At 45.4% G+C, this 10570-nt stretch overlaps 1 protein-coding gene across 3 annotated transcripts in view; it reads left to right on the top strand.

Annotated features, from left to right (window-relative positions):
• Positions 1-2470, top strand: part of LOC122363549 (WSC domain-containing protein 1-like) — a 16780-nt gene extending 14310 nt beyond the window's left edge. For all 3 annotated transcript variants that reach the window (XM_043332967.1, XM_043332966.1, XM_043332965.1), the window contains exon 2: positions 799-2470. In XM_043332967.1, coding sequence (XP_043188902.1) covers positions 883-2058 — 1176 coding nt within the window. In that variant the 5' untranslated portion in view covers positions 799-882 and the 3' untranslated portion in view covers positions 2059-2470. The remainder of the gene's footprint in view (positions 1-798) is intronic.
• Positions 2471-10570: the final 8100 nt, after the last annotated feature.

Genomic DNA, 10570 nt, shown 5'->3' with positions numbered 1-10570 from the left:
GCGTATACCTAATAAGCTTCGGTGTCAAATAATATTTTATATATAATTCTATATTAAATATAGAATATGATAAAATATAAAAGATATATTTATATAGATACATTCATTTATTCATTCATTCATTTATTCACAGTATCACCCACGGGAAAAGCCCATTTACGGGTAAAGTCACATAGGTATAGGCACACTGATCATACAAACACGTAATAAAGGTATACAATAAATGATACAAAACAGACCGCAATCTTGCGACACACGGCAACATCATTGGTCTGTGGGAAAGGCGCGGGAGGATAGCTGAGCAGCGTAAGACTTAGCTGTTTTCCTCACTGTGGCTAAGGAGTCCGTAAACAGGTCTAGCTGGTTGTTTTCACGCAGAAATTCATTTGCGAGCCTCGGCACCCTACAATAGAGCCCATTCTTGATGGTTTAACTCTGGCGAACGGCACGGCGAGCAGATCACGGCGGCGAACTGATCTTATTATAGTTCTTATTATATTAAAATAAAGAAAATAATTTTTTATAAAAAGATTTTATTCTCTTTGCTGATCATTTTCAGCATAAAAATCATAGGTAGATCCATTGCAAAAAAAAACTTATTTCGGGAAAGTGAACTATTCCCTTTAAGTCAGGCAAGTTCAGGATCTTTTTAACAAGAGGCGAACAATGCTCATTTATTTCATTGATTTTCCAAATTCCAAGATCGTTATCATTTTTGCTCATAGATGCCTAAAATAAATGATACAACTGCGTTATGCATGAACTGTGCGTGTTAACTTTATTGTATCTTCTTTGCAGAATGAAAAAACAATCTTCTTAAAAAAGCCGATGTGAGCTTCCAATTAGCAACAGACACTACTTCTTGATGATGTCTTCTTCGTGATGATCAACATAAGAATGATGCGTCTGCTTCAGCAAGCCTTCGCTTGTTACCGCCGAAAAAGGGTTGTGCGTGTTCTGCTGCTGTTCTTCGCTGTAAGCGCAGCAACCATTTATATTTGCTCTGATCACCAAATAAGTCTACAACAATTCCTGTTGTCATCCGACGTCTCCGGCACAGGAGGCGGCGACGGTACCGAGACGCTGGTGGTCCCCGTCAGCCGTCTGGTCGAGCCGTCACTGCCGACCCAGTCGTGGTTCGCCGGTGACCCGAGCTGCGCCCACCTGGTGACACAGTTCGGCCGGCCGGGCAGCCTGCCGGACGCCCGGCTCGCCTCGCTTCCCCGCTCGGGCAACACGTGGACGCGCTACCTGCTGGAAGCGGCCACCGGTCTGGTCACCTGCGGACCCACGAAGGACGCAGAAATGGCCGAGGAGCTGCCAGCTGGAGCCCTACCGGCCGCTGCCGATATTATCGACCAACAACAGTCGGCGACCACCTCGACAGAGCTTCGCGCTGCCGGCTTTATAGCTGAACATGTGTCCCCGTTAACACGCACTTGTCTCGTTGGTAAGACACACGAGATTCCGCCTGCCTGGCGTTACGTGGAAGGAGAAGAAGAGGCTGATTATAACGAAATTGGCAATGACTCTGGCAACACAGACAACGCGACCAGCGTCGGCTACCAACTGCCAGCAATTCTGCTCGTGCGAGACCCGTTCCGATCCATCATATCCCTGCGACACCTGCAAGCTCATGCCAGAATGCTGGTGACTGAGAGCCGTGCTACCGCCGAGGCCTTTTCGGGGGACGACTGGCGCCAGTACGTGGAGCGGAAGAGCCGCCTCTGGTTTATACTAGCCGACGAGTGGGCCGAGGGGCCGCGGCACACGCTGCTGGTGTCCTACGAGCGGCTGGTGGCTGAGCCGGCCGTCCAGCTGCGCCGAATGCTGCACTTCCTGGGCGTGACCCCGGCGCCAGAGAGACTCGGCTGCACGCTGAGACACAAGGAGGGCGCCTTCAGGAACACTGAGCACCCTGTGCTGCCTAGCGAGGACGTCTATGATGCCGATTTGCGCCGGATGGTTTGGGAGAGAATTCGGTTACTGGATGACACTTTAGCCAGTCGTGGCTACCAGAGACTTCCATTGCAATCGTATGCGTTCTACCAGCCTTAGAACTTAGAGCACAAGGTTTCAAACGATTAGATTTACTACATGTGCTTATTGTGACAAAATCAATGCCTCGACCAAGTTGTATGCCTTGATGAGCCTTGTTGCCGATGACAGCAGTGAGAAAGTGCGAATTCTAACCGATGACGAGGGAAATATTACAAACGCTATATCTCAACTGGATCTCAGTGTGCAGTGCCTATCCACCTACATTTCAGAACACCATATCTTTATTTGTGGTCGCTGCGCTCTCATTCCTTTCATTCGCTCGGCTTTGTTGTAACTTGCTTTCTTCCGTGCGCCTTTCACGCCAAGACCCGAGGGGAGCCCGAGGCAGTGATTGTGCCCGTCTGACCAGAGACCTCCACATAGGTTGGTACAAGTGACCTTAATTTTAAATATAACTTTTTGGCTCCTATTTCTGATTTATATTATGAGGTTACTGGTTATTCTTATATTATTATCCTTTAGAAAATAGATACAACAAATGCGTAAATATATATGATCGTACATATAATGCTATTTGTAAATGCGTATATATCGAATGACTTTGTGTGGTGAATTGGAGCCCGTCGGAGAGCCCTTAGGCCGCATCCACTGAAATATACAGACGTAATGTGCGGTACATTGGAGGCACATGAGTGACGTGCACATCAGTGCTCAGATGACCTCCAAGTGACCGCTCGCAGCGCCGACAAAGCGTTCTGCCGTGTCAAGCCGCGATGACTAGAGTTTATCTGAACCTGCAGCGGTCACTGACCGACGCGCTGCGGCGGCAGTCTGCCCTTGGAGAGGCGCCAAGCGGCTTATTCACGTATGGCAATGCCCCCCGGGTATTGTCTGGCTGTTCACCCTGGGTTCAGAGAAGTCGTATCAGGCAGTGCAGCTTACTGCGAAAAACGCAGTAAATGGGGAAGTCCATGATGAAGTCCACACATCTGGAGATGGATACCCATTTTTGTTGTTGTCTATTTGATATATCTAGCTCGTAAAGTGATAATGATTGTTCTGCTAAAAATGTTCGTTCAAGAATAGCTTCCATGACGCAGATCTTACAGCATATGTCAAAGCATAGTTAACCCTATTAGTGGCAGGCTCCTGGCTACCCCATATTAGTGGCAGGGGGGGCTGTTTACGACCCCCCCCCCCTTGATATCTCGAGATCTAACCGGCCGATTTTCAAAATTCAAACGGCATTCGATTTGGCTCAACGAGATCTACATTTCTAAAAAAAAATAAAATTAAAAAATGTCAATAGGGGGGTAGAGGGGGGTAAAAACGGGAAAATTGCAGATACATTTTAGACTGTTTATCGCGGCCAGGTTTCTGAACCAATCTTAACGCAACTTTTGCCGATCGATAGAGAATGAACCAGGAATTCACATGGATCCTAAAAATATGCATTTTCAAAAATCATAGGCGGATACAGATCATTGAGATTGGGAGTACACAAAAAGTATAGTAAATAAGGTTTTTGTTGGTACTGTTTCTAAAAAGGGTGGCAATGGTCTTGTTATGTTACAATTTTCTTATCAGAGAACGACTAAAATTGTATTGGTCATGCATAGGCGGTGTCAGGGCACCTATGTTGGGAGGTAAAAAATAACCCCCCTTTTTGGACGCCTGGATCCGCCTATTATAGCAAAAACGTGTCAAAAGAGGATGCACAATAACTTTGTATATGTTATCACATGATACCTTTCATTCATTGTTCGTAAAACTGGTGCAGCATCGTGATCTTCGCCCAAATGACTCGCTTCACGAATAGGACCCCCAATTCCCAGTGCTCTGGAGCCGCCCCTGGTAAAGTTATGAACTTGAAATTTTCAGGGAATGTGCCCAATTTAGTTTTAGGAAAAGTCAGAAAATTTCAGCATCGTAGCTTCAGCGGTTTCGGAGATATCCCCGAAAAACCTGAGGGGTGGATAAAAACAACCCCCCCCTGCCACTAATAGGGTTAACACGACTCATGCTATCTATGGTCAGGGTATATAATACATATGCCAAAACTGTTATACATGGTTAGTGATTATGCACATATGCAGTCGCAGAAGACATGTGTAATAGATATGTAATGATTTAAGTAAAGAATCTGCGAGACCTGAGCAATCCCTCAGCAAATCTGAAGTTGGATACATGTTCTTACTTGATACCATAAGAAAGCATATGTTTGATCAATTATCTAATAACATGATTTGTTTTGCAATTTGCATCATAGCGGATACTAGGGTCTATATTATCGATGCTGATCTTACAGCAGCATCTTACACCCGTAGATACAAAAATTATTAACTCGTGCACGACTGGAGTAGGGCTCTACAGACCATCCCGTTTTTATGCATTTTTTTAAAAAACCACTGATGATATCGGCACGAGAATTTCAGCACCCTGGGCTACATCAATTTAACATCCAGTGTTTAAAGAAAAAGTATGTACAGGGTGTTTCACTAAAAGTGTCAAAAAGTAAACGGTCATAATGCACATAATAACAATGTTTTCTAAGGAAATTTGCATATCATTTCATCCGCAATTGTTGGACATTTGAATATATAAAAACGATATCACCGTCACTCAAACCTATTCCACACATCTGCCCCTTCTTTTGATGCACCGTTTCGGCACGTGTCCGGAGGTGCCTCACAGCCCGTTTTCATCTTCAGCGTCCAGACTGTCGGCAAAGCCTTGAATTGTGCTCTTCAGCTCCCGAAGTGATGCGACTTGAGTCTTCCTCAGCTCTGCGAGAGCTACTGAGTCACTGACCAAACCAGGGGCTTAGCGGTGACAGATCGGGGCTTCGCGCTGGCCAGGGACGGGCGGCGAGGCAGCTGATTATTCGGCCCAGGCCAGGAGCTTCTGGTCCAGTCAGTTCCTGGTGGCTACAGCCGTTACAGTGGTTGATTTTAATAACTTGTAAGGCCCTGGCTATTTCTGATGTTGGAATTAGCTTCTTGTTATCTTCAAAGGCCCTCAAAAAGACCCTGACCTTCTCAACGGTTTCCGCCGAGAGGTGGGGGCAACCCCGCCTTTTTTGGACTGGAACCGGCATCGAAGGAACCCTTTTAAACCTCTCAACAAGCCCTTTGAAACTTTTATAATCTGGAACATAGCGAGGTGAGAGAGTAAAAAGTTTCCTGAAAAGTCGGCATACGGTTTCAATGTTTCTGATGGCACCAAATGTACATAAGTGTAATTCACCCCTCCTGTTGCGGTGTAAATAACTGTTCTTGTTCTGCATAAGGAAAAAATGACTAGTAACTTTGGCCTCCTGCCCTCGCACCGTATGAGTGTAAAATATATCTTAAATGGATAAATAATAAATGTCCAAAAAATTGCAACAAAGCCACGTGCGCAGCCACGTGATTTGCATATTCTATATATCTTTAATAAGCATTTACTTTTTGACACTTTTAGTGAAACACCCTGTAGCTACCATAGAACCGCCAGGAAGCAATTCAGGGTGACGTCATGTTCGGCCGAGTTTCATGCAAAACATGGGCTCACCATGGATAATATAGTGCCATTATCTCATCCATGGACATACACGGCAATCACTCAAAAGCCCAGTTTTACCTATAGAACCAATTTCTTTGCATGGCCTGACTCAAAATACAGAGGGCTATGAAACGGGTATCTCAGATTTTCAACATTTTAAGAACTATGGGAACAATACACAATAAGACCCAAAAAAGGTACCTATTTTTTAAAGATTTTAAACTATACCTAATGTATTGGCTTAAAAACAGAATACCTATTTGTGATAGCACACACCTACCTATGAACTACCACAGCAAGTTATAACGCTATATCTTGAAAATTGGCAAATTATCCCACACCCGCTGGCTAGGGTATGTTTGAACACCCCTTGCAGTTTTTGGTGCGTCCTTATTTGACATATTTTTTAATATCTTATAAGAATTTCAGACTCAAGTCTCTCAAGGTCAGGTCACCAGATCGCCTCAAGTGACCTCACTTCAGAAGAAAAAGCTCCAGTGCTTGTCGTAGCTACACCAAGTGACGGACCACTTTAACCCGCGCACCGACGGGGGGGGGCGGATATCCGCCCCCCCCCCTGAGGTTTTTCGCGGATAGCGGGAAAACCGCTACGTATGACTATTCTCTCATCAATTTTGCACATCGTGTGCAAGTTTGAACCTCATAACTTTCAAGGTCAGGTCACCAGGTCACTTTGAATGACCCAACCTCAAGTCACTTTTTTGCAACTTTGTCACCGTGCCAGAGCTACAGTAGATGTCAGAGGCCTTTGAAAGTCGCAGGATGTTATTAGGTCATTAGTAGCTACAATTTTATATCTCCGAATTTTGATGTCGGCGACCTAAGGTCAGGTCAATTTCACGACCTCCCCATTATAAGTCAATGGGGGAAAAATCAACTCCCTGTTTTTACCACTAAAACGGGTCGGAATGGCCCCATATACCATACATGACTTCATATACGATCAACCTTCACTACCTTGAGGTCTGTTTTGCTGTTGGGCAGCTGTAAGGTCATGTGACGTCATCAAAGGTCACCAGCGGTTTTTTGCCAATAACTCCGTACAGGAACAAGATACAGCCGCGCGGATGGTCTCATTGTGTTCAGCTCGTCAAGACGCATCGAATGATATACATGATGACCTCGAGGTCACGTGACCTGAGGTCAACCTTTGACCTTGACCTTTCGAGGTCAACATATATATTATTCGATGCGGATTGACGAGAGGATCACGATGATGCCCTTATTTTGTTCCTATCTTGACTAATTCGAAAGTTATTCTAGAAAAACTCTCTCCATATCTAGAGCCGCCATTTTGACTTTTTCGACCCCTGTGACGTCATCTTTGACCTGACCTGAAAATGACCTTTGTAAAAATTGTAGACCTTGTCCGTGCGTATCCGATGCCGTTTACCGCTTGTCGCTATCTTGCTTCGTTCTCGAGATCTCAGGGGGGGGGGCGGTCATCCGCCCCCCCCCCCCGTCGGTGCGAAGGTGGCGCAGACCCCCGTCGGTGCGCGGGTTAAAACTTTCAGCGATTGATAAAGGCAGCAGCATGCACAACGCGTATACATGCATCCCGGAACTTTGATATCAGTGACAGGTCAGGTCACTTTTGCACCCTCTCTATTATGAGTCAATGGGGGGGGGGGGATTTAAAGGCGCCTCTTTTGACAAATGTTATTCTTAACACTCTATTAACCCGGCAGTTGCTGGGATATTTCGCCACCCGCCGTTTGCTGGGGGGGGGGGGGGGTCGTCGTTAAACGCCCCCAGCCGATAACTCGAGAACCAATAGGCACAGCGAAACGCATGAGGCGGCAAACGAAAGAACGCGACGAGACGCTTCAGATGAGTGCTTTAAAGTTTAATTTTGAGGTCACAGGTCGGGTCAAGGTCAGGTCAAACACCTGAAATCGGGCTTTCAGTAGCATGGACTTCAGGACTTTGTAATGTGCGCCTCTCGTCATAAACTCTGTCAAAACGGTGCACAATCCTTCATATAAGGCCTACAAGAGTGTCAGCTCCATGTAGGGGTCAGTCAAGCATAGGTCAGGGTCAAGGTCAGGTCAACCGGGTAGGCACATATCCCTGAAAATCAAAACTGATATTCGCAGCCTGTGACACATGTTTTATGGGTAATTTTGGGCGTAGAACACGATGGCGACATTCATTTTATCGTATGTGTACCTGTTTGGTTCAAAAAGCTCAATTTAAGAAATGCATGTATCATGTTCAAGATTCAGTTCAAGATTTTGGAAAATGCGGAACGATAATTAATAAATCGAAGATAGCCATTTGATTGTTCATGGTATTGGCAGTCTAACGGCGTTTACGGCATGTCTGTATGTCTATTCTGTGATTTTATATGATTTTTAAGCATATGCCGTTTTTGGTCGAAAACTCAGAAATCATGACGTCACTAAAACCTCAATATCTCAAAAAATTTCCGACCGATTGTTTTGAAACTTTGTCACAATAAACTTCAATCAATTCCCTACAGGTACCCAAATTTTGGCGCGCCGCTATGGCGCGGCGAAAAAGGTGGGGGCGTTTACCCCCCCCCCCCCCCAGCAACTCGCGGATTAACACTAAGTTGTGGGTTGGTCGATATGACACAATGAACCAGAAAATGGCACCTGTAACTCCTCCAGCCTCCTTATATCCCTGAGGTCATCTTAGGTCACCAAGAGTATCGAACAGTTTCTCGCTGAGTACTTTGGATAGAGGCACGCTATAGCGATGAAAACACCTTAGATGTGTTCATATTAACAATACAGAGCGACTGATATGCAACACGACCTTTCTGGACTCTGGTCAGGTTCGGACCTTGATCTGAGGTCAAAATTTCAAGGTGACTAATTAACCCGCGCCCCAGTGGCGGTCTCAGCCAACTTCGCACTTATAGTGGGGGGGGGGGGGGGGAGGAGCATATGTTACCACCCACCTCTAACTCAAAAACTAAGAGGGCTAGAAAGACGCGGTAAAAAGCAGTCGATAACTCTCAATGCGTACTTTTGAAAGTATTTCGGTCATTTTTTCACCTTAGAGCAATATTGGGGTCACCAGAGGTCATCAAAGGTCAAAATTTGCCAATTGTCATTATATTTTTCAGAAAACATGCCGCTATCTCAGGAACTATGGTAGCTAGAAAAACGCATGGAAGAGCAATCGATAGCTCATGAACTCTTCTTTTGAAAAGGTCCTTATCAATATTGACCTCAGGTCAACGGTTTAGCCTTCAGAGGGCAAAAACTCCAAAAATAGCTGTTTTTACGAAAAGTGTTTTTCGACAATAACTTTCTACTATAAAAAGCCACGACATTTCTATTGCCGGAATCGTGTTCCCCTCGCCGAGACGCGTCGAATGAACTATAATTTGACCTTGAAAGGTCAACTTGAAAATTTGACCTCAGGTCAAGGTCATGACCTTACCGGAAAAGGTCATGTTGCATATCAGTCGATGCGTCTCAACAAGACAAACACAATGAGACCATCCCCAGCGTTCTATCTCTTTCCAATCGCGAGTTATTGGCAAAAAACTGTAGCCTCAAGTGACCTCGGATGACCTGTCTAGAGGCTATCAGCAAAAATGACACCTTGGTCATCAAGAGTGGACTAAATCATTGTGATTCTGAAATATTTGGACTGTTCCGATGCGTACACACGGATCTAGAGGCATTTTCATTTTTCTCCATTGACTTGTAATGGAAAGGTCACGCCACTGATCTCACCTTAGGTCACGGATATAAAAAATCCGAGATATACAAATTGTAGGCGCCCATAACAGCATACAATCCACCAAGTTTAAAACCATTCTGACAAACACTGCAGGCTGGACATGATTGCAAACTTTTTTAGGCTTGGTCAGTTAACTTGACCTGGTGACCCGACCTGACATGACCTGGGGTCAAAAATTTTACACATTGTCCAAAATTGATGTACCAAAAGCTACCCCAAGCGGCGCGGCGCTACGCGCCGCGGTTTTTTATTTACACGCAAAAAACGCGACAGGGTGGTAACATATGCCCCCCCCCACTGCACTGGGGCGAAGGTTAAGGTCAAACCATAGTTCATTCAACGCGTCTTGACGAGAGGAACACGATGCCTGTAAAGGTAACCTCGTGCAAGGTTTGGGTCAAAAGTTTTAGAAAAACTGTTTCCGAAAAAAAAAATCGGCTATTTTGGCAGTTTTTGTCCCCTGCCGGCGGAACCGTTGACGTTAGATCAAATATAAGAGGGTTACTCAGAAAGGGCGTTAATATGGCTATTGAATCCGCTTTTCAGTGGCGCTGTAGCTCTATTGGTTCCAGAGTTATGCGTTGGCTTCTTGGATATTGTCGACATTTGACCTGAAAATCGGCGAAATTTTGCCTTCATATGTCCTCTAGTGATCTGACCTTTGACCTGACCAAAAAATTGGCCAAATTCGTTTCGTCGTTATTTTTAGCGCTCTCTCGAACGCCGCCTTCTGCGTATCGCTACGTGGCACAGCAGCCGAGTTATAAGGGGTTGTTCATTGTTCAATCAACCCCCCCCCCCAGCAGGGCGTGGAAATCCAGGACCCCAGTCGGGCGCGGGTTCATAGGGCCGTAGCAAATGCGCTATTGTGCGGCGCTGTAGCTTTATTCATTTCCGAATTATGCGCAGATTTGTTAACACGCGCAGTGGAAGGGTTGCGAATACTACGTCCGATGGAGTGGGAGGGGGCGAATGTCGCCCCTCCTCCCCTTAAGATCCCAGCTTCCACTGGAGCTAGAAAGACGAAATTCGGAGAGTTGGTGGGGGCTCTGGGGAACTCTGTTGTGTGTGAATTTCATGACCCTAGGTCAATATCTTCAAGGTCAAATGAGGTCAAATGTGTTCAAATCGGCCACATGAGCGACTTTTTTGCGTTTATACGCCGATAGCTCAAAAAGTTACCGGCTGATTTAATTTTTTCACTTTACGAAAGAAAGAAATATAGACATCATTTTTGAGTATGTATGGCGAATTTCTAAATCATCCAACAATAGATATGGCAGTT

Source organism: Amphibalanus amphitrite, unplaced genomic scaffold (assembly GCF_019059575.1).
Source record: "Amphibalanus amphitrite isolate SeventyFive unplaced genomic scaffold, NRLGWU_Aamphi_draft 000627F_arrow, whole genome shotgun sequence".
Classification (NCBI taxonomy): Eukaryota; Metazoa; Arthropoda; class Thecostraca; order Balanomorpha; family Balanidae; genus Amphibalanus; species Amphibalanus amphitrite.
Note: the sequence above shows the minus strand (reverse complement) of the source record. Positions and strands in the feature narration are given on the sequence as shown.